Source organism: Accipiter gentilis, chromosome 30 (genome assembly GCF_929443795.1).
Source record: "Accipiter gentilis chromosome 30, bAccGen1.1, whole genome shotgun sequence".
In the NCBI taxonomy this organism is placed as follows: domain Eukaryota; kingdom Metazoa; phylum Chordata; class Aves; order Accipitriformes; family Accipitridae; genus Astur; species Astur gentilis.
The window spans coordinates 7763758-7788422 of NC_064909.1; the positions used below are offsets into that span (position 1 = coordinate 7763758).

The 24665-nt window shown below is 43.0% G+C and overlaps 1 protein-coding gene across 5 annotated transcripts in view; it reads right to left on the reverse strand.

The window, feature by feature from the left end:
* The window catches only part of EML4 (EMAP like 4), a 169913-nt gene that overhangs the window by 77092 nt on the left and 68156 nt on the right, over positions 1-24665 (reverse strand). For 2 of the 5 annotated variants that reach the window (XM_049834005.1, XM_049834004.1), the window contains exon 1: positions 23227-23481. The exons of 1 other annotated variant lie outside the window; for it this stretch is intronic. In XM_049834005.1, coding sequence (XP_049689962.1) covers positions 23227-23293 — 67 coding nt within the window. In that variant the 5' untranslated portion in view covers positions 23294-23481. Of the gene's footprint in view, positions 1-23226; positions 23482-24665 lie in introns of those variants that run through there. 2 more of the 5 variants (XM_049834008.1, XM_049834006.1) reach the window with 1 other exon arrangement.

Consider the following 24665-nt stretch of genomic DNA (forward strand, 5'->3'; position numbering starts at 1 on the left):
ATATGTTCAGGCAAATAAGTAATGGATATTATGTTAAACATATTAAATTAGTGCTTCAAGACAGAAACTTTACTAATCATTAGCCAAGACAGAAGGCTTAAGGTGCATGGCCCTATATCAATCAGAAGAGGCAATGTGCTTTCTGTTAAAATAGTGTAGAAAGAAAAACATGCTTACCAGCAGAAGACAGACTGAAATTAAGCTTATTTAAATAGCCAACTGAATTAACTAAAAAGGTATAAAACTGTGGTAAAATTTTGCAATATATTCTTTTGGAACTGTTGAAGAATTTTAATTGTGATCCTTAGTATTAAAGAAAGTTGTAAAGCTGAAGAAAAAATTCCACAGTTGAACATAAAAGTATTGCTAGCCACGACCTAATTGCATCAAGTGGCAATCTCAGTCTAAATGGTCTAAATCAGAGTTCTTAACTTCAATTCCTTCTCTAACTTTTTTCACATCACCACCCTGTATGTGCCAGAAAAACATATGACATTATAACATTTGGCCTGAAGTGAGCAGAAAATAAATACACTGCAAAAAGGTTCCAAAAATCTGTTTGGCCACACAGAGATAGATTAGCATTGAAGGCATAATCCAGCCAAATCTATTCTTCAGTGGTAAAAAGGAAATTACAGCTTCTGCATACTTTTTGCCTTTGACAGTTCTTTGTATTACTTCTGCCAAGCCAAAATAACACGTAACAGACTTTTGTATTTGGCCGTTCCAATAAATCACAGGCCAACCACTAAACAAAAAACACCATAAAAGAATATGTTGCTTAATCACAAGGTACTGAATTCCTTATCCATCCTGATTTAGGCTTACTAAAAATTCAGGAAGGGACTTCTAATACAGGTTTACAAAATTTACCTGTATTACACAAACAGACAGTGTAAGTCCATTTTCTATGAAATGTATACCAAGAGCAAATTTACACGTAAAGGTAAATAGCTGATATTATTACTGCAATTATATACAATCAAAACTTTAGTTCATTAATCTTATGAAGATATACCAAGGAAAAAAAGGAGTTTATATAAGCCACAATCCTAAAACTCTGTTTTTCACTAAAAAAGCCTTACTCTTTGAAATACTTGAATAAGGGCACTTTTAAAATAAATGTAAGCAAAAGAAACACTGAGCCAAACCCCTCCACTGAATTAAATATGAAAGCGATTAAGGAGTTTAATGCCAACTTCCATTCAGTTAAAACATGATACTCACTACTGAAGGACCAAGAATTGAACCAACCAAAATAAAGAATCACAGTAACACTTTCACAACACCAACAAAATTCCTGCATGGAATTAGTAAAACAAACTAATATTAGTAGTGAAATGTATTCACGATTATTATTACATTGAAAGGAACAGTTAAGATTACATTGATAAAACAACCCCTACACGAAGACAGTTTTGCGTATTGATTTAATTCACTATTTGGTTAAACCAAAAGCAGAAGTGTATCACTTCACAGGTAATGCTGTATTCATTCAGGCTAATAAATAAAAAAAACCTGTGGGGGAATTAATAAGGCATGTACTCTGATTGAGATCCAGAGACAAAAGATCAGAACAACTCTGTACAAAATGCCTTTTATATCATTAGCCATAACTGTACCCCCTATATGCAGAAAAGTTATTTTAACTACTCTACAGCCCAGCATATCCAATGGTCTCTCAACAGTACTTTACAAATCCAGACCAGTGACAGCTACCCCAGGTTGGGAGAGACTGTGTAAGATTCTTTTATTAAAAACCCCATTTTCAAACCATAAAACCCATGTGTTTTAAGGAGCTAGTAGAAGTTCCTACAAGCACACATACCTGTGCAGCATATAAAAAGGAACTAAGGTAAATTTACATTAATTCAGGAAGAAAAGCTTTTGCTTTAGGGAAGTAAAGAGACTTCAAGAAGTACCATATAATTCATATTTTTGCTATCCTTACAATATTAGCGTTTAAATACATGCAATGGACCAGTCAAAATGAACACTGCAGAAAACAATGACAATTATTTTCAAAATAGTATAATCTTTCTAACTCATCTTACACTGGGTAGCAGTTCAAACAGAAGAGACAAGTATGACATTTCTTTAAAAAAGAAAAGAAAAAAAAATACAGGGGGGAAAAAAAAAAAGGAAAGCTTAATTTTTTCCTTTTTTGTCTGCCAAAGCCTTCAATTAATGAACTATTAAAAGGTCTTATAATGGATAAATTATGGATAAATTCCCAGGCTGTATAAATATACAGCAGATCACTCTAAAACATTTGTAAAAGGAGGAAGTAGTTATGTCAAATCATCATTTCAGAAGCCAGACATTACTGTGTTCTCTGTGTGGAGTCCAAATAACAGTAATTACCAAACCAGCAATGCTCCACTGTTGGTCTGTCTCTCTGATGAGCATAGATGCAAGCGCTCTGCCTGACGTGGACATCTTTCTTCCCCACCGACTACTAACATGGCCTAGACTGCTTCTGCTGAACCCCAGCACCCCAAAAAAGGGACACATTGGATAGCTCCTGCAGTTCCCAAAGCCACAGTTATGTCACTAATTAGAAACTTGAAAGGAAAGCAAGAGAGCAAATCTTTCTGCCCTGTAAGGGTGAGCTGCAATGCTCTGACCTCCTCAACATATCAAATGCGATGGTAGAGGAGTTGAGCAATGTCCACCTCTGTGACCTGTCCTATGGAGGTTTAACCCCTAGACACAGCATCGAGAGGCAGAAGGACCCTCAAACTCAACTTCATCCCAACAGCTTGTCAGAGGTCATAGCTGTATAAATGGGGCATGAGTAGGAAACCAAGACGGTTAAGCCATTTAGCTGATTCAAAAACAGGCAAAGCAGTGGGCAATGTGTGTGTACAATGGCAGAAAAGAGGTTTCAAACCACCAGTGGCTGTTGCATTGCAAAGAGGGCGCATGAGACAGTGACTGAAAGAAGTTGGACAGCAAGAAGATCACTAGAAAATCACAGCTATTTTGGTAGATCAAAGAACAGTAGCACAATAGGAAAATATTTCATTGTTCTTTATCACTCTACAGAAGCAGCAACTGTTTCAAGTGATGACAAGCATATATTACCCTGGCAACTATTAGAGAATTAAAATGAATGACTCCCAACCCAAACATCTCACCCATGAAAGCAAATATTCAACTGAACTTCAGCATGCCCTTCTTGGTAGTGTCTTGAAAAGCAAGTCAACTAGGGATTAGCTTAAAAGAAGATGCCTTGAAAGTAAACACAACTGCAATCCTTGCGATCATTTTGACAAATCTGCACAATGCAAAACTATACTTTTTTTTTTTTCCATAGAAGTTTTCAAAATCTTTTCCAGATTTCTTCTTCCATTAAAAATACATTCTTACAATCTACAGAACTACTTCAAAAGAAGTTTAAACAAAAAGCTTCCTTCAAGTGTATGCCCTTCCCCCTTCAGAGGGGAAAGAACTCTTATGCAAGTACAAATTCTGTCACTTGTGAAGCAGAAGTCCATCTCCTCCCTTCCTCTTCTCCCACTCCTAAACATCTGGCCTTTTCCTCATGCTGTCTCAGACATCTATCCAGGCCTTCCATGAACCACTCTTAATTTACTAAACCAGAGGGAGATTTATTTATTTATTTATTCATCGATTTAAAGAGGGAAACCAGTTAAGGGTATATATCAAGAAATTTGTAAGTGAAGTTGACTGCTGATTCATTCACTTAATTTTAAAAAGACCTTTTTAGTTACCTGGTTATTTTTATTATAATCAAATAGCATCCTTTCTGATGTGTCAGTCACATTTCCCAAGCTGTTCATGACCTGTGCATTCGCGAGAGCCACTGGGAAGAGAACCACTGCAAAAAAAGCACTATCTGCAGTGCTCGCTGGTAGTAGTGAGGAGACATCCACACAGATGAGGATCTAAGGTCCTTCGATCTTAAAAAGTGGTTTAAAATAAGAGTATTGGTACTCAAATGACAGCAAAACCATGCTAGGTCTAAACGTACAGTACTGTAAATTTCAAAATAAGATGTCTTATTTTATCATTTTAGCCGCTAAAACATCAATCTTTCCCCTGCTTTTGGAGCAAGCAGGGATGTATACGGGATGTTTGTATTCAGTACTCATGAGACATCTGGACGACCCTAAAAATTAGGGTTCACTTTTCATAGTCAATGAACAGCATTAAACAGATGCATTATGCTGCATGGGACTCCTCAAGTCACATGCATCAAACCACTCCCAGTAGACTGAACAAAGCAGCAGCTCAAACCACCCCTTAGACTTGGGCCAGGAACTTTGAAAGGGGTATCCAGCACATAGTGATGGTACTTAACAAACCTCGTGACCCATGTATCCCTCCTCTCCTCACATGTCACCAACCAGGCACGTGAGGATAACAGCATTTGAAAAGTATCACCCTTCATCACTCATTGCCTAGCAAAAATTTGAAATGGCTGCATTTAAAAAAAATAAAAAATAAAAATAAATCTTACTACTGAACCATCTATTCTGGAGGCCCCTCAACAATTCCAGAGAATCCATTATCACTTCTCTGAGTCAATTCCTCCCAGCCCCGACTAAACATAAGTAAGGGCTTCATTTTAGACATAAGTAACATTTCAGAAAAACAAATTTTACAAACTCCAGCACATGGAAACTTAAACCACTGGGTGGAAAATCCTACATTTTATCCAATAAAGCCACACAAACCACAGATATTTTTAAACCCCTGCCTGCCAAGGCACCCACACAGTTTTCTATGTTTTCCCCAGAGTGGTAAGAGACTTTTATTACAGAAATGCAATAGAAATTACTTGGAGTGGTATAAAGCTCTGGCTCACACTTTCAGGGAGTAATTGGCCCAAAAGAACCCTTTCTCACTGGGACTACAATCTGTCCATGTGTGTAGAAAGGTATGTATTTGCACGACTTGTAATTTTTATTCTGAAGAGCAGTGAACAATTTGATTCTGTATGAGGCTTATATCTCCAGAGAGATAACTGACAAATTTGTTTTTCCTACCATGTTAACTGAAAGAAAATGCTCTGCAGTTCTCTGCAGCTCACTTGTCTTAAGACTAGCTTATAAAAGATCAGGAATTCTGTTCCATATCTCAAATACATAATTCTCAACAAAAAAAAAAAACAAAACCCAAAAAAAAAGATAAGTAGAACTAGACTCTACACTTCTGCCCACAGTATCTCCTTCACCTCCTCCAAAGGCCAGCACACACACAAATTATCTCGGTTTTGTAAAGGACGTGAGTCATGGAAGGAACATGAGAACAGGAATTAAAACCCACAACACAAATGTGGAAGATTAAAAAGCTTCTCCCTCCTCCTCCCCCCCCCAAATGATACTGTATTAACTTCTGATGTGTCCCTAGAAGCTAGATCTGGTAGCATGGAACTGGAGTAGGAAGTTGTCCCCAAATTGTCCTTTCCTGCAAATGCAAGACTATGGCCTTTAACATTCTGGATTACTCCACATATTACTTCCTTTCCTACTTCTTCATTCTCTTTCCCTAATTTCCAGTTTTTCCATTCAAAAGTAAAATAATGCACTGCTTGATCTCACATTAATTGTTGGAGACAAAGGTAAAAGCTCTTTCTGCACTTTCTTGTAGAACAATGCAGATGCTTTGAGATGGGTACAGATAAGTCACTGACTGCAGACAGTGATCTCCAATTCAGGGCCCTCAAATATGCAGCATGTTAGTACTTCCAACGCTAGCTAAGCCTTGTGTTTTTCTCTTCCACAGACATTTCTTCAGGTTTTCGGGAAGAACGCATGTTGTCACACACCACTCATTTGCTCAGGCTTGATGCTGCACAAGGACCACCATGTTGAGCAAATTGTCTTCCTTCTGCAGCTCATAAGATTAGACTATGAAACATTAAACAATCTCATTTTAGTCCTCTGCATGCTAGTTATTAAAAAAAGACATATTACTCTCCACTAGCCTTTCACAAGCTGCTTTAAATGCAAGTCCCCAGTAAACACTAAGTTTATTTGCACAGATCTTAGTGCAAAATCAGACCATAAAATGAGAGTGCAATGTCTAGTGGATAGTGCCTTAAACATCAAAAGTGATCACCCCAATGGCTTATCTGCCTTTTTAATCATAAACCGTGTAAAAAGATTGCTTATTATTCACTTTAAAATATAGCAGTTCAATGCGCCATGCTAACTGATAGATAAAGAACTTGGTCATATAAAAAAACACCAACAAAAAAACCCCAAGCCTCACTCAAGTCTGAAAATGCAGACTGTGCCTAAAAACCTCAGTCAAAACCCTGAAAGGAATATAACCTATGCTGTTAAGAAATTATGCATGACTTGAATAAAAATAAACTGGCCCATCTGGAATACAGACCTGTATATATCTGTATAGATAATCATACACAACAAAATGCAATTTAAAATAAAAGGGGGGGGGGGGGGGGACAGACATAAACTATAAATTTAAATCATTAAAGCAGTGCATTAAATTTTAGAAGAACAAAGATATATAACTACACTGGACAAAGTTTCCTTAGGACTTTTCAATTAAGCACAATATATACATTATACAACTGCAGTTTTTTGTCTGTAGATGATCCATGAGGAGATATTACCCTAGCATGTGAATATTATGAAATGCAATAGTCACTACTGATCTTTGCTATTTGTGAACTGCTCTATGGTTTATTTGAAGTGATTTCATGCCTGGCAGCCTACTACTGCACCATTACATTATAAAGAACATCACCTGTGTTTTCAGGCAGTCTCATTTAAAGGGTTGGTCTGACACGTAAGATGATCTACCACTTCATCTCTAGTAATTAGTAGTTCTACTTGTGTACACCAAACAGATTTGTGCACATAAGCTTTCAAATATTTTATTTTTTTTCTGACGTGAAAAAGCAAGGGAAGGAGAAAGATTGAAAAACAATACAAAAACATCCTGAAAAAATAACTTTGTAATAACCACAAATTACAGCTGTTATGACAAAAATATTTTTGTAATAATCCTGTGCATCTGCTGCTGTAAACACTTGTATTATTTTTAATACAGATATCTAGAAATATATCAGCATGAGATTCACAGGGCACAACTCCACCCATGCTGTATTTGACCAACATGACTGTTCAGCTTGCCTAGGTTTCCAGTGTTTATTGGGCACACAAGTTTTAAGAAGAAACAGATCAGACTTCATACTTGCCAACACCAGTTTTGATACACAGACCAAGAAAACAAAAGAAAACCAACACTTACACAGACTTCTCATATTTTATATTGGTATCTGTATAATTACTTGAAAAAGCAGGTAATTATGCTGGCTCTCTCATGTAACCTTCCCCAACTGCATACTTCATATCAGCTCCACCCCCATTAAGACACATCTCAACAGTAAGACTATTCATGGGATTTTCAGCACCCACTACTTAAAAAGCCTTGTGGGTTTTTAAGTATCTTTCCTCTCCTAGCATTGCTTAGCTCTTGATACTCCTGACACTGTTCTGACTCAACACTTTGCCTTCAACCAGCAAGACATGCCTTTATCTTCCAAAATGGTGTTTCTGCTCAACAGATGAGCAACTGTTGCTCACTGTTGCTACACGCCGTAGACAGAATTCATGGTGTCTACAGGCACCTGCTTGGGATCCCCCTTATAACTCGCTCAGCAGCAATCCCAGTCACCCCAAGCTCTTTTTAATATCTGATGCCACCTTATTTTCATGTCATAGTAAGAGAAAGAGAGGGGCAGACAGCATCTTTTCTAACACATATGCTTGGAATTTCACATAGCAACCAGAGAGACAGCTGCAACAAACTGCTCTAAGTTACACATGCATTAAAAATAACACTTTAGCACACATACATTAGGATTCCTTCATCGAAAATATTTCATGTTGGGCTAGAAGTGTTAGAACACTTCCATGATAAAATGCTAATTTAAGAGTTACAAATTAATAACTTTGCCAAGCATGAAACTATGTAGGCTAAAAATTTCAGTGCCTGGAGTTCCTTTCCCCTATCCTCGCCCATGCCCAAACTGATCTAGTTAAAATTTTCTAGGGAAACAATTTTTCACATGCTGAAGATGAAGAGGGACCAGAACTCTGAGGTCTTCCTTGTCACCAAGGGCTCTGCCAACGCTTGCCTCCCTGCACCATGACCGGATGGCACCCCAGCCACCCCATGGAGAAACTCAACAGGCTCCAGCTTTGCAGGATGAAGGCAAAGCCAGACACTGCTTCGGGCTGAAGGGTGCCCAGAGCAGGACACCAAGAATAGGAAAGCATCCATCCTGCACTCCTTAGGCCACACAGAGGAAGAACCTGCACATTCTGCCTAACCTGAAACCCTGGACATCAGGGTGGAAAAGTGCTGAGCTCTCACAGGTACCTCACACCAGCAGCTATCAGGCTTTTGATGTGTACAGGGCTGTCCTACTTATGCACTTTGACAATCAAGTCTTCCCAGTTTCAAACTGGGCAATTACTTAATTAGAAAATTAGGTAATTAGCAGATGCTTTTGACCTTAATCTCTTCTTAACTTCACTCTTCATCTGTTAAATGCAAGCATCATCCCACACTGCATAAAGGTTAATTAACACTTGTGAGCTACTGAAGCACTACCGTAAATGCTGCAGGGAAGTCAATGTTTAAATTCACCCATTTCTTTGAAAAGCAAGACTAAAAGCTTTGCCATAAAAATAATATAGGAAGACATGCAAAGAAAATTAAGGCAACTCAAAATGCTGAACAACCGCTTTTTAGGCAGAATCACCTTTTCCAAGTTCTGAGTTGGAGGAGACTATGATCAAGTAATTAAAGGCTGCATCTTAATACCTATATGATCCAGAAGATTAAATACAGGCTTGAAGGACTACCCCAGTTCTGACTTTTATGTTCTGTATTTTGACTTCCCACTCATAACACTTTTCTTTAACCATATGTCATTACTGCATAAATCTACAAAAGACAGCAGCAGTCTTTTTGCCACTGATCTGCTCAACACAACGAATGATAATAATAACCATATTCAGGCTCGGACAAAAGTACCACTATCCAAAACATCATGAAGTCCAGCAAACGTTGTAGAGAGTTCACTGAGAAACATGGGATCATCTGAAACACTGGTTTTCCTTGGAGCATTTGCGAACTCAGTTTCACAGACAGGTACCCACCAGTTATCTGGCAGGCAAGGAAACTGGTGTGAAGGCTTGTAAATGGGGGGGAGGAAAAGGGGGGGGCGGGGATGGGGCAGAGGAAAAAAAAAAAAAAAGAAAGAGCACTCAGAGTGATCTCAGACTCTCCACCTCTCTGCACCCCTCCCTCCCCTCGGGGCCACTTATTTTTTAACTGTTCTTGTCAGAGTGATGGTGCTAATTCCTGCTCAGAGAAGTGTCCATATATTTAGGGTATCTTTTTTTCAGAATTTAAGCACCAATTCATACAGGTTACCTCTGATATTCCAAGCTATATTTCTAAGCTATATTTCCAATATATTTTTTCTAGTAACATGCAAATAAAATCCAAGTTTGCAAAATATTCAAGCTTTAGATTGCAACAACTCAGGGAAAGTCCAACATTCCCCATCACTGCAGTACACCTCCTCTGATGCAAAACATTTGAATTCAGTAGTACCAACATACCTTTAATCTGAAACTTATGGAAACCTTCCAACATCTTAAATATTTATTGCTTATTTGGGCAGCAAACTTATCTGAGTTTTTGTTTGTGGTGTGCTTTTAACAAGTACATTTTTGCCCCAGAGGAAAGCTGGTTTTACTCTTGAAGGTTGTTATACTCTCATCAATTCTAGGGTATAATTTCAGCAGCAAAACAGAAAAGCACTGAAATCATTGAGATAACATCAAGCAAAGCAACATACCCTCTTCTTTTATGGATACAATTTATTTTGTACCATGCAATGTTTATTTGCAAAATTTTACTAATATAAAATCCTAGAAGACGAATAATCTCCAGCTTCTGTTACACAGCAATCAAGTTAGACATTATCTCTGTAAATAAAAGTGTTGGAATATTTCTGAAATTTGTTGTATTGGCTGCTTCATTGTGCTGTTCTTTTTTCCTGCCCCTAGGACTCATAAGTAACTAATTTGTAACATCAAAAATACCACTGTACAAACCACGTTTCTTTTATCTCATTCTGTGCTATTTTATGGCACTCTACCATAAATGCCACTATGCAAAACTCCATCAAGTCAGGAAAAAGAGAGTCCTGGCCTATTTTATTAATTTCCTTTGCCAAAAGAAATATGTTTTTGTCCACACTGTCCACTTATGAATCTGGGTTGCACAGGTTGTGCAGCTGTCAGTGGTTGCTTGTGTTTCACAAGCAATAGGATGTTATCTTGTAGATTTAGTGTTATATTTACGCAAAAAGAATAATCTCCTGTTGGAATGATGGACATGCATACAAAAATACCAGTATTAGGGTACTGACACGTTAAAGAGATTCACTTCTTGATATTGATATTAAACATGGAGCATAGCAAATGCTGTTCTCACTTGTCTTCATCTTCCTTCATGCTTAAGGGACAGCTGCCCAAGCCTGTCCTTTGCAGCATCACTTCAGGCCCAAAATTCAGCCTTAAAGTGCAGACACCCCTGTTCATCAGCACTCCTCCAAATTCACAGCGACCCTCTTGTGGGTGCCAGGACAGCAGAGCAGGATGCCACGCTCCTCCCATGGTACAGAGCCCTGCGCCCACTCCCAGGGAGGCTGGCAGCTCCCCACAGGCCACCAACTCACTGCAATTCTGTTTTGTGGTGCTGGCATTCCCCTGGGCACTCAAAGCTCCCTCTCCCAAAATACTCCTCTCCCCCCCAGGGGAAGCCTTCCCTGTCGGCTCTGCTGAGAAGAGCGGGATCTGGTAGGTTTTCGTCCTCAACAGAAACACACTTACACCAGAGGAGGGAGGGGAAAGGGACCAGGGCTGGTGTACACAGCAGGATATTTGACAGCTCTTATCTCTCCAACTCACAGGACACAGTGATTTCAGATAAAGGTAAAATCTGTTTGGAAAGAGACTTGGCAACTCACTGTCTTATCTTAGTTTTCTGGTATTTCATAGAATCATTTAGGTTGGAAAAGACCTTCAAGATCATCAAGTCCAACCATCAACCATGCCCACTAAACCATGTCCTGAAGTGCCTTGTCTACAGGCTTTTTGAATACCTCCAGGGGTGGTGACTCAACCACTTCCCTGGGCAGCCTGTTCCAATGTCTGACAACCCTTTCAATAAAGAAATTTTTCCTAATATCCAACCTAAATCTCCCTTGCTGCCACTTGAGGCCATTTCCTCTCGTCCTATCTCCAGTCACCTGACAGAAGAGACCAGCACCCACCTCACTACAAGCCCCCTTCAGGCAGTTGTAGAGAGCGATAAGGCCTCCCCTCAGCCTCCTTTTTTCCAGACTGAACAGCCCCAGCTCCCTCAGCCGCTCCTCATAAGGCCTGTGCTCCAGGCCCCTCACCAACTTGGTTGCCCTTCTCTGGACACACTCCAGCACCTCCATGTCTTTCCTGCAGTGAGGGGCCCAAAACTGAACACAGCACTCGAGGTGCGGCCTCACCAGTGCCGAGTACAGGGGAACAACCACCTCCCTGCTCCTGCTGGCCACACTATTTCTGATGCAGGCCAGGATGCCGTTGGCCCCCTTGGCCACCTGGGCACACTGCTGGCTCATATTCAGCCGGCTGTCGACCAGCACCCCCAGGACTTTCTCTGCCGGGCAGCTTTCCAGCCACTCTTCCCCAAGCCTGTAGCGCTGCATGGGGTTGCTGTCACCCAAGTGCAGGACCCGGCACTTGGCCTTGCTGAACCTCATACAATTGGCCTCAGCCCATCGATCCAGCCTGTCCAGATCTCTCTGGAGAGCCTTTCTATCCTCGAGCAGATCAACCCTCCCTCCCAACTTGGTGTCATCTGCAAACTTGCTGAGGGTGCACTCAATCCCCTCATCCAAATCATCGATAAAGAGATTAAACAGAACGGGGCCCAACACCGAGCCCTGGGGAACACCACTTGTGACCTGCCGCCAACTGGATTTAACTCCGTTCACTGCAACCCCCTGGGCTTGTCCACCCAGCCAGTTTTTCACCCAGCGAAGAGTATACTTGTCCAAGCCATGAGACACCAGTTTCTCAAGGAATATGCCATGAGAGACAGCGTCAAAAGCCTTGCTCAAGTCCAGGTAGACAACATCCACAGACTTTCCCTCATCCACTAGGTGGGTCACCTGGTCATCGAAGGAGATCAGGTTGGTCAAGCAGGACCTGCCTTTCATGAACCTGTGCTGTCTGAACCTGATCCCCTGGTTGTCCTGCACATGCCATGTGAGCACACTCAAGATGAACTGCTCCGTAATCTTCCCTGGTACCGAGGTCAGGCTGACAGGCCTGTAGGTCCCCGGATCCTGCCTCCGACCCTTCTTGTAAATGGGTGTCACATTGGCAAGCCTCCAGCCCTCTGGGACCTCCCCTGTTGACCAGGATTGCTGATAAATGATGGAGAGTGGCTTGGCAAGCTCCTCTACCAGCAATCTCAGTACCCTTGGATGGATCCTGTCTGGTCCCATAGACTTGTGAGTGTCCAGACGGCGTAGTAGGTCACTAACTATTTCCTCTTGGATTATGGGGGGTATATTCTGCTCTCTGTCCTTGCCTTTCAGGTACAGAAATTCCTTCCCCTTATTCACAGCCCATTTGCGGCCACTGCTTTATTACCTCTCAATACCAGAGCCCATTCAGGAAAATGCCAACTTTCTCTCCAGCAAGCCAAAGTGAACCTTGAAAAGTTACTGTCCTTCTTTGCATTTTCTTATCCAAAGGATGATGATACGCTCACTGCCTTGTGAAAAATAAGCTCTATTAAGAGACAAGCCTTCTGGAGGGAGTATTAATTCCAGTGTTAAGTTTTCTCCCGTGATAATCCATTATGGCTGAGGCACTGCCACACCACAGCCAAGGCGACCGGTTGTGCTTGTGTGCCTGTCACGCTCTGTCACAGCAGGCCTTGTCCCCTGCAGAAGGCACCCCTGTTCTCAGCTCTGCTGGAAACATTACACTTGCTGTTGCAGCAGGGGATACCACCTCACAGTCATTACATGTCTCCTGTATTTTGTAGGCAAGAACAGACATAAGGTTTGCTTTTGATATTTTTAAAAGTCCATGGTTTCTTGGGAGTGTAAGACTAAATCTCTTTAATCGCAAGCTAGATCCAACATGACACTTCTAACAGCAGCAGTCAAAATCCCACTTTTGTTTACCTCCACAAAGATACGTCTCCAACTTCTGCAACTGCTTGCAGCTTTGATACTAGAGGAACACCTCTACAACAGCTAATGCTTACTCCAGGTACAACCAAATCAACAGCAGTTTGGCGGGGGTTTTTTGCATAGGAAAGATCTAAAATGTCTCCATACAGACTAGTCATAGTATAGACGCTGCTAAGCTATCTGCGTAGTTTAAAGGATAAAGCACAAGCTGCATGACTCCCACACAGCCAAGCTGTAAGGTGGTATCTGCAACTACTCATCGCACATTAGTCACAATCTCCATTTCAGTTACTACAGAGGAGCAAGTATTGAGAAATAAAGGGAATATTTGCACATTGTGTGTCACAGAAAACATTTCAGACCAGACAGCAAGTATTTATTCTGGTGTAAGTCAACAGCCACCCTCAAAAAGGGGAACCAAACGTAAATACAATTTTAAAAAATGACTAGTTCTTTAGTTAAGCTCCTTTTGTTTCATTATGTTAGCGATTAAACAGCCCCAGCAAAGCTTTGAAGTTAACACCTATAATCAAGGTGTGGGCGGAAAGCGTTGCTCACACCTTTCCTGCCACTGTGGCTGCTGCTGCCTGACAGGAGATGGACTGCCTGGTCATCGATCTGGTCATTCTACAACACGCTGTGTCTGAAATATTTCATATTAACGTTTATTATTTTACAAAGAAAGATACTCTTTTAAACAATTCAGACTGCAGATCTACCATCAAGTGTTGCCACATTTTCCTTAGCAAGGACACTATAAAAAATAAGTTTCCACAAATGCTCGGCAAACAAATGAGGTAACTGTCAAATTGAACTAATTTAATTCATGAAGAGGAAGAACCCTTGAACAGCATGTGTGACTACACATATATTTTAAAAAGCTATAGTTAGGCTGCTTCCACAGAAATGAATACATAAAAATGAAGCCAGTTTCAATGGTAATTTCATTTGCTAATCCTGGCACTATTATGCCTAAAATGGAAAACTCCACTGGAAAGGGAGGAATTAGGTCTCATCTTTATTTAGGCTAAGCCATAAAGCAGGTTTCAGAATCGATTCACCTGCAACCAAACACAAACACATGGCAACAGTGTTATGTGACAGTGTTATGTGATGCTACAAATTCCCAGAGAAAAATCACTTAACAGAACATTTTGGATGACACAGGCAGGCTAAGACCTTATAGAATTTCACCTTGAACAAATTTTATGTAGAAGTCCTACATAAAATTCAAGTGTCACAATCGCTATTGATAAATCATATGAAACCATCATGAACGCGTGCATGGAATTTGCCTGCATGGGAAAAACATAGGCCTTTTCACAGGGATACTTTTTCCTTCCTTCTCAAAGAATCCTGTAGGAAAACACATACATTTCTTATGTAGAATGTTTAACACATTTTGTAAACTCAAAAGGGACCACATTTCTATCAAAGTTGCTTAAATACATCATGTTTTGTATCATAAACAGATTACTACCTGTTCTTTGAAGAGATGGGGCCTCTGAAGTGGAAAAAATCTTCAGGTTTCTTTTCCCACTATTTGGTACGAAGCAACAGGTTTTTTAGGTAAAGAAATATCCCTACAAATTAGCAAGGGAGACGGGACTGATTATGGATGTGTCTGGTATTAGAAATGATCAAGCACTACAAATGCTTGATAGGGAAACAAGAATTAAATCTGGCTGGGACTAAGTAACAGCAGTGTCACAAACCAGGAATAAGCTTCATTTTTTCCCATTTTCTTCCTATTCCCCAAAATCAAGGCATTAACTAATAAAGAACTGACATCAATCAAAGCTGCGTCAGAAAGAGCAATTTTTATGTGCTAAAGTAACAAGCTCAAAAAAAGAAGCAACGTCTTGCTGCAAATGTACACCACCACTGATGCAAACACACAGCCTCTACATTGCCACTAAACCTGCCACTGCCACATCGGCCACTGTTCCTTCGCACACCTACCACAAGGCTTTTCTCTTCAGTACACTGGGTATCACTTCCAGCTTTTTGTAACAGATGAGGAACAGCAATGCTAGGTAAAGACTGTCTGCAACCCACGGAAAGAAAATTTATAGTTCCATACTAATAGATTTCAAAATAATGACGTGAAAAACACACTGGAAAAAGCTGTATGTTGTAGATCTCCAGTGTTTGCAATTCAGTTCTTTTCCCTTTTTAAAATCCTGGAGATTTCTATAACTTTGTTTGATATCTGGGAAGGAACAATCTAAAACCAAAAAAATAATAATTACTCTGAAAGTAGCTATCATCTTAAACCACAGCTTATCCAGTTTATTCCTTTAACGCTTATGTTTTAAGATTAATTCCACATACATTTATTAAGCATTCACTATACTAATTCAGCTATTTATACATAAAAAAGAACCATCCAGGAGCATGCAATTTCTGCATAATAATGCCAGACAAAATAACAGGATCATTCATGCATGAAAAGGATCCCCCCCCCCCCCCCCAACAGAATAGATCAATAAGAACAAAACTGGTTTATACATCTTCAGCATCTTCTAACCTTTCTGATAATCTTATTTTACAAATTTTATTTTATTTTTAGCATTAGCAGGAAAGAATAAAAACTGAGCTAGTATGAGCAAGTTCTTTGGGCTACGACCTGGGGCATGGCCACATAAACTATGAGGGAGTGAGCCCAAGAGGGAGTTAACAGCATCACAGCTTCCGTGTAGTAACTACTCAAGTGCATTTTCTTACTCAAGACTAAATGCCAGGTTGTTGAACCTACTAATCCAGATTTACAAACCTACTGTGTCAACATGCTGTAAGTTTTCCGTCTTCACTTAGCTCTCTGCAACTCATGTGCAAGCCCACACTCTAACTAGGTGTGACCATCCTTTCTGATCTGCAACAGCAAAAAGTCCTCGTACGAGAGCACTACACGAAACGCAGCTTGTACACCTCAGAGCTGGGGAAGACCTCCCGGCATTAACCCACAGGCGGAGAGGACAAACGACCCTGCCCCAGCAACGTCACTGCTCTGGTGCAGAGGGAGCTGCACCAGGAGCACGGCTTTGACCCTGTCAGCTCCTGCCAAACCCCTGCCCAACAGCCCCCAGGGCCATTCTTCCACCAGTTAAGTACTCTAACCCCAATATAGAAACTGCACGTGACCAGTGCAAACCACTCAGGAATCAAAAGCCACTTCCACCTCCAATTTTTGCCCCTTTATCATCTAAAAGGAAACAACCCCCCAAAAACCCTTACCACTCAAGACACCGTGCCACTTAAGCAAGCAAGCCACTGAGCAAATGGGTAAAACCAACAGTGGCAACAGCATGCAAAAAACTGAAGGACCGACTCAAATCAGCTTCTCATGGAAGGGAATACTCTGTTCAATGCGTCTCATAGGTATCAGAAATCTCACTGTGGGTATTCTCATGGTTTTAAATGCTTCTGAAGAGCATCACAAGCAAAGAAGGGCAAACCCCAACAAATTCATGCATTTTTAGAGCATATGAAGAACAAAAAAGATGCTGTGAGAGAAGAGCAAAGCCAGAAAACGTGGCACCTAAATTCTATCTGGTTTTGTGATACATCACAGCATCTTCTCATCACACGATAAACAACCGTGACCAATGACTGCCACATCTGGTCATTCCTTCTCCTTCCCCGCTCACAGGGCAGGTTCTACAAGTCCAGCAGTTTTTCTGTGTTTCTTTGCAAGTTATGCTCTCAGAGCCACTCTGTCTCACTGCAGAATGAGCAGGTTGAAGAAGCACTTTAGTTTTGCATGCTGCAAAAGGGAGGTTTCCAATGTTGCTGCTTTCCTGATTAATTTATTTATCTGTGTGAAGCAGGGTTGCGATGTAGCATTCATAAAGATACCTTCTTGGGTTTCTTAATCTGGGCATTACTCAAAATTTGAGATCATTGACTTAGTGCTCAGAAAGCGTGTGCAGTCTGAACGTTTTTATCTGACCTCTAATGACAAGTTTGCTGTGTCAACTGCACCTTTGATATTTCACCAGTTTTGATACTTCAGCAACTTCAAGTGTGGCTTGCAATTACTTCACCTTGCAACTACTTTCTGCGACTGCTAAGGAAATGCTAACCGTTACCCTGCACAAGTCATCATTATCTTCTCAACTCTCTTTTGATGACTAATACATATTCCTAGAACTGTTAGAAGTGAGATAGAGACCGAGACAGGCAAAGCAGAAGAAACATTACCAAAAAATGTAACCACATTTTTAAAAGGTACCTATCAAGTTAAAGAAACTCGACTTTTCCACTGAGTCTAGGTAAGTATTAACCTTCTAAACAGTGAGTTGAAAACCCCTATGGACCTTTACGATATTTGTAATTTTATGCTGTATCTACATGGCACTGCTGTTACGGTGCAATACTGCAGATATTTAGTCATATGCTATAGAGTAATAAAACAGTTATTTACCACAGCATATACCAGATATACTTTTTTTCTGTTTCTCAGTCGAGACATACATTGAAAGATTTTTAATGAGCTGTGTAGGCACAAACATTTACAGCCCATCCACAGTTAGTGACAATCAAACACTGTGTTTGACCCAACAGAGGGATCCATGTGGCTCTGCACAATGCCACCACACCAGCCTGTACTGTGCACGGTTGGGTCAGACCAGGCATGTCCCTTCTCCCGGTTACCTGGAAAGGCAGTAGTATCTGAAGAGGAAATAGCACCTTGACAATAAATTTAATGTAATAAAGCCTGGAAACAGCTAGCCCACGTAGCTTAGAGCTCCCTTCATTAAGCATAGGCTCAGCTAACTCATGAACCAAATAAATACTGCTTTGTCCAACTGTGCTTATAATTACTCTAATATAACCACTCAATAAAAGATTCATTTAACTCTGCCAAACTAGTAGAAGGTGGTAACTAAAACTATACTAACCTGATAAGGAAGCAGAACTTAAAAGCAAGTATGCATTATCCTGCAAATTCTAGTAGACTTACGGCTGCGCAAGAGGCAGCAATGGTATTTTCACAAACTATAACGAGATGAGATTTCACCTCTAGACATAAGACAAGTATCCTAGCTGAAGATGTCAAACTGATGTGGAAAATGATGCCAGTGAAGAGTGGTAGCTCTCGTAATTTCCTTCTATAAAGTATGATATAATAAGCAAAGAAGCATACAAAAGGAGAGCAACATCCCATCCGTCCCTACATTCAGAAATCCCCAATTCCAGGCATTTAAGCCCTTCAATCACAAGCATGAATGGCCATGTCCACAAAAATGCAATCCTTTGCATTTATTTCTTGGTGACTGTTGTTCCTCCTGGTAGGGACCAGTTTGCCCTTCTGTCAGGTGATCAATAGGAAGCAGAGAATTTTCCCAAAAATACAGCCTAAAGCATTTGGACTACCATAACCTTGGGGAAAGGGAGCCCCAGCTCTTGTGGAATAGCTGGGTTGCATTTCACTATTTCTAGAAAATAAAATGCTCTGCCTCCTTCACTGAGGAAACTCACTGCGGCCCTTTAAGCGTGCTACTATCAAATAGGTTTTTTTCTGGAAAACAGGAAAGCAAGTTCAGAGAAACTATTAACACACCTCTAGCCCAAGACTGTGGACAATACGTTCCTTATGATACTAATCCAAAGTAAGTACTCCTCCATGAGCGCCTGGTTAGGGAAGCAATTCAGCAAGAGCAGCAACATGCACTAGCCACCGGCACCCCTGCCAGAGAGGCAGAGGGCAAAGTCTCTGCCAGCCAAGGTGCCCTCCATGGTATGGTGACACCCAGGGAGGACGCAGTCTCACCCTTGCAGAAACCCTGCAGAGCCACCATACCACCACCACCACCTTTACCACCAACGCCTCCAGCAACTGGCAAATCCCCACTGTGACACAACGCCTAAGCAAACTCTCTGCTAGTCTTAACATTAAAGATAAATGTATCCAAATCAATTCAAGAGTCTGGAAACAATCAGGCTTACAAATTTGGGGACATTTGTGGGGTTTTCTTCTGTTTATAAATACTGTTTACAATGCCAAGTGTCATTGGAGGCAAATATTTAATCAAGAAGCATGCAAAACTAACAGTTTTGTTTGCAGGTAAATATTTTCATTGGTGAAACTAGAAATTTCTATCCTGATCTGTATCACCTAAGCCAAATTCTAGCCCAGATCTAATTTGATAGCTAAGACCTTTCCCAAGGGACATATTATGACAGAAGCCCTTGCCTTAGCTTCAGTTACAAAAAGCTTATTAAATGTAAATAGAAAAAAGAAGTCATCCCAACAAGTGTTTTTTAAAAATCTGATTAAGCTGCCCATCGGCACTGATATCCCATATGGTAAAAGAAGTGCTAGTTCTTCACCACTGAATTAGGAATTTATTTTTAGCTTTGGCAAGAAATGAACTACTGGACATAGGTAATGCCTGTGCAAAAAACAAATCACAATTAAAGGTAAGTGTATTGGTTTTGTGTGGCAAGGTGGGGGGGGGGGGGAGGGGTGGTTACAGGGGTGGCTTCTGTAAGAAGCTGCTGGAAGTTTCCCCTATGTTCGAGAGAGCCCATACCAGCTGGCTCTAAGACGGACCTGCTGCTGGCCAAGGCCGAGCCAATCAGCAATAGTGGTAACGCCTCTGTGATAACATTTTTAAGAAGGAAAAAAGTTGGGACGTGGAGAAACAGCCACCGGAGAGAGGAGTGAGAACATGTAAGAGAAACAAGCCTGCGGACACCAAGGTCAGTGAAGAAGGAGGGGGAGGAGATGCTCCAGGCGCCGGAGCGGAGATTCCCCTGCAGCCCGTGGTGAAGACCCTGGTGAGGCAGGCTGTCCCCCTGCAGCCCACGGAGGTCCACGGTGGAGCAGATCTCCACCTGCAGCCCGGGGAGGACCCCACGCTGGAGCAGGTGGGTTCCCGAAGGAGGCTGTGACCCCATGGGAACCCCGCGCTGGAGCAGGCTCCAGGCAGGACCTGCGGATCTGTGGAGAGAGGAGCCCACGGAGCAGGTTTTCTGGCAGGACTTGTGACCCCGTGGGGGACCCACGCTGGAGCAGTGTGCTCCTGAAGGTCTGCACGCCGTGGAAAGGACCCATGCTGGAGCAGTTCGTGAAGAACTGCAGCCCGTGGGAATGGCCCACGTTGGAGAAGTTCGTGGAGGACTGTCTCCCGTGGGTGAGACCCCATGCTGGAGCAGGGGAAGAGTGTGATGAGCCCTCCCCCGAGGAGGATTAGCGGCAGAAAATAATGTGTGATGACCGTAAACCCCATCCCCGTACCCCTTGTGCCGCTGGGGGGGCTTGGTGAAGAAATCCGGGAGTAAAGTTGTGCCCGGGAAGAAGTGAGGGGTGGAGGGAAGGTGTTCTGAGATTTGGTTTTATTTCTCATTACTTTACTCTGGCTGATTTGTAATAAATTGAGCTAATTTTCCCCAAGCTGAGTCCGTTTTGCCCGTGACGGTAATTAGTGAATGATCTCTCCTGTCCTTATCTCGACCTGCAAGCTTTTTGTTATATTTATCTCTCCCCTGTCCAGCTGAGGAGGGGGAGTGACAGAGCGGCTTTGGTGGGCACCTGGCATCCAACCAGGGTCAACCCACCACAGTAAGGTAAAGATGTCCCTATAGAAAAGCATATCACTATAGGATACTTACTAAAAAAATATTACGTTATCCCCCCAAACCTCACCTGAAATACCCTACTGTTACTACAAAGCCTTCGTCTCCTTCAAATAAAGCAAGAATGAGCATGTATGGCCAAAAAAAAAAAAAAAAAAATTCTTTCTACAGCTTAATCTCATGCTTTTTCCTACTTGTCACCACTGCAAAGCTGCTAAAAGCCCTCAAGGCAAGGAGCTCTCGAGGATGAAGTTAGAAATTTCGTATGAACAAAGCACTTGTTGATTCTCCAACATACCAGTTTCTTATCACTGTAAGTTCACTTGCCAGCCAACACACACTCCTCAGAAAACTTTATATAAATGTACATTAGGTTTAATGATTTAAGTAGGAATCAAGTTTTAAATCAGCAGAATACGTTACACTGCTAAGAGTATCCAAAGCAACATTTTCTTTTAATTACAAATGCCGTCTTTAACCCTTATCCAGCAAAATCCTCGGTCTTGTATCAAGATTATAGCCAAAATTATTTTTTTAAGATGCAGAAAAAAAACTGAGGTAGAACATACGCATGGAGAAAAGAATGTATTTCTTGCACCTTATTCTGCTGCAGTTCTAGACAAATCTCAAAGGTAAGTCCACCATGCCACACTCACTTCTGAAATTCAAGATATGCCTCAAGCTCAAGTCTGAGACACTGCTATATTTTTTACAGATAACCACAGACACTCTTGCTAAAAAGCCACTGGAGTCAATAGAAATGTCAACATAAACCTCTACTCATCAGTAACAAAGTTGCAAGTTATAGCCACAAAAATTGCTGTTCTTTGGAATTTTATTCTGAAGATAAAAGAGCTAAACATTAGCCTTTCTTTTCTACCATAAAAATCCTTGCAAGCCTGCAAAATATTGTAGGAAGCACTTGTAATTTTAACATTTCCAATTCACCCTCCTTCTTTCCTCAGGGTTGCAACGTCTTGAATTCTAAAACAAACGCCTTGAATTCTGAAGCAGATGAAAGTACAGTGCATTGCTCACTTTACGAGTAAGCAAAGTCGTTCCTTTCTCCCACTAAATACACATAGAAATCTACGCATTAAATACCTGCCCTTATTTCCTTTTCTTTTTTTTTTTTTTTAAACAAACCGTTGACCATCATATTTTAGGGCAGAAGTGTACTTTTTTCTGTGCAAGATGCCATATTCGTATCAAAACCGCGCGGCGTAAATCAGCAAACAAAGAAGAGCTGCTCAGTGATGTTTGTTTCATTTGCAGTAAAATACTTCACCGTATACAGGAGCAATACATTTTACCTCTGATCCGATTTGTCGAGGGGGGTTATTTGTTTAGTTGGTCTTTTTAAGCCTTAACTCATATGCTTTCGGTTGATAAGCTAGAACCCTGCAAGTAATCACCCAACTTACACTCAAGAGAGGCCGGTTTGATAGCAGCTCTTTAAAGAGAGGAAAGAGGTGTTGAAATATTTCATTTTTACTGCGACACTAGTGAAAAATAGAGCGGGGGACGACGGACTTGGTTCTGAAGGGCAAATCCGTGTTTTACGGGCGCACAGCAAGTACAGCAAGGCAGACGCTCGGAGCCGCAGCGGATGCAGGGCAGAACTCCCCGCTTTGAACGAGCCTTTACTGCCTCCTCCCGCCCGAGGGGCCCGCACGCTGCCCAGGCTTCCCGGAGCGGGCTTCGGCTTACTCGTCCTTTGCAGCGCGTAGAACCGAGAGGTGGAAAGGAAAGGCCGGGCACACAGAGGCAGCTCTCCCCCGAGGGCTGCAGCGGGCCCCCTGCACACACCGCCACCTCCCGCTCCCAGTTCAGGGGCCGGGCCGGGCCGGGCCGCCCGGCGGGACCCACGCTGCCGCGGCGGCGTTGGCGGCGGGAGCAGCCCGCCCGCAGGCTGCAGGGGCGGCCGCGCCGGGAGCCTTTTCTCCAGCAAGCATTAACTCCGCCGCGATCCTCCCGTCATTTTCTCTGCTGCCCGCGCGCGTCAAAGTTCTATTTAATTTTTTTTCCCTTTTTTTTTTTTTTTTTTTTACTTTTCTGAAGGTTAGGACGCTGCACTGCAGCGAGTCACCTCAGCCTCCGAGTCAGCGCACCTTGCTGGCTGCTAAGGAGCGCGCACAGTTAACTGAACCACGCGGGTAAGTACTGAGCCCGGCGCTCACTTCGCAAGATTTCCCTTCTCCTCCTCGGGGGAAGCGAAGCGCTGAGCGAAGGGCGCGGGAGGTCACTCCGGGAGCTCCCTCCCTCCCTCCCGGCCGCGCTGCGCTGGGGGCCGAGGAGCGCGGCGGTGCCCGGCGGGCCCTCCCCGTGCGGGGCAGGCGGTGGTACTTTACCCGCGCAGAAGCTGACGAGCGCCGAGGGGTCGCAGGCTGCGGCCAGGCAGGGCAAGCCGTCTTCCATTCCTCTCGCCGGCGCCGCCGAGCCGGCCCCCCTCGCGGCTCAGAGCGGGCCCCCGCGCCCCGGCCCAGCCGGCATGCCGCGGGCTCCGCGGAGGCGCCCCGGGCCGCAAAGCCCCGCTGTGGTGGCGGCGGCGGCCGGTCCCCGCCGCCTCTCCCCGCCGCCTCTCCCCGCGGCCCCGGCGAGAGCGAGAGGCTCGAGGGGGCGGGATGGGGACGGCACTCGGCGGCCGCCGCCGCAGGGAGTGGCTAACGCTCCGACGTCAGCCCGGCGCTGGCTCCGGCGCTCCCCGGGCGCGGGCAGCGCACGAAGGCTCCGCTCCGCTCAGCTCAGCTCCGCTCCGCGCCTCCAGCACCGCGCCGCGACGGCCCGGGTGCCTTGCCGTCAGGGACGCGCAGCTCGCCGGCCTGCTTCCACGCAGGAATCCGGCAGCTGTCCCCTCACTCACTCACTCACTCACCGACCGACCGGGTCTCGCACCCTCCCCCCGTGAAACCACAGCAATGGGGCGGCCGCACAGGCAGCCGGCCCACGGCACCGCAAGGTACTCGCCGCCGGTTTCAGAGTCGTGGCGCTCGCTGCCAGAAGCCAAGGGCCATCGATTTGCCCTCGGTCTGAGCGCGAAGAGCCACCACAGGAGACTAACGAAAAAGATTTTTATAGCCCGCCAGTTCAGATGAACCGTTACTGTTCCAAAGCGCGTTTCCGTGTCAGAAACGCCACAGACCTGCTGTCGGTCAAAGCACAACGTGACATGAAAAGTTCACACGGGCCGGGGGTGGGGGGGAAGGAGGTAGGAAGGGGGCGGGTGGCTGTTTAGTATTATATCTGAATATTTTTCATATGACATCTTTCGCGACGAAAGAGCAATGACATCACTGGAAATACGCTCGTATCCATTATATTAAAACAAAGCAAAATACCGTGGCTTAAACGCACCGGCTTTGCAAAGCTATCGTTCTATTCAGCAGAAGGGAACTCGTATTACAAACGCATTACAATCTATTTAGCGTGATCATGATTTCGTCTGTCTTGCAAGATGAAGCACAGCCAGATGAGAACTAATGAATGCAACATGTGTTCATTCTTTTGGTAGCCGTGCCTGAAGCCAGTTGGCAGAATGACTACAGCAAGATAAATGTCAAAACAAAACTATTTGTGAATATGTACTGCATATATTTTCCCTAGTCTCTCTATCATACTTCAAATAGTTTATTATTTTCAAGCATTGCAAGCATGATAAATAACTCTGCATTAAAGTTTTGACTTCCAGACAACAGTGGGATAGTAAAAAACCAACCAAACAAACAAAAAAAACAAGGGGGAAGTCCATGTCTCCATTCAAAAAATGAGGCGCAGCGCTTTTTTCCACCCT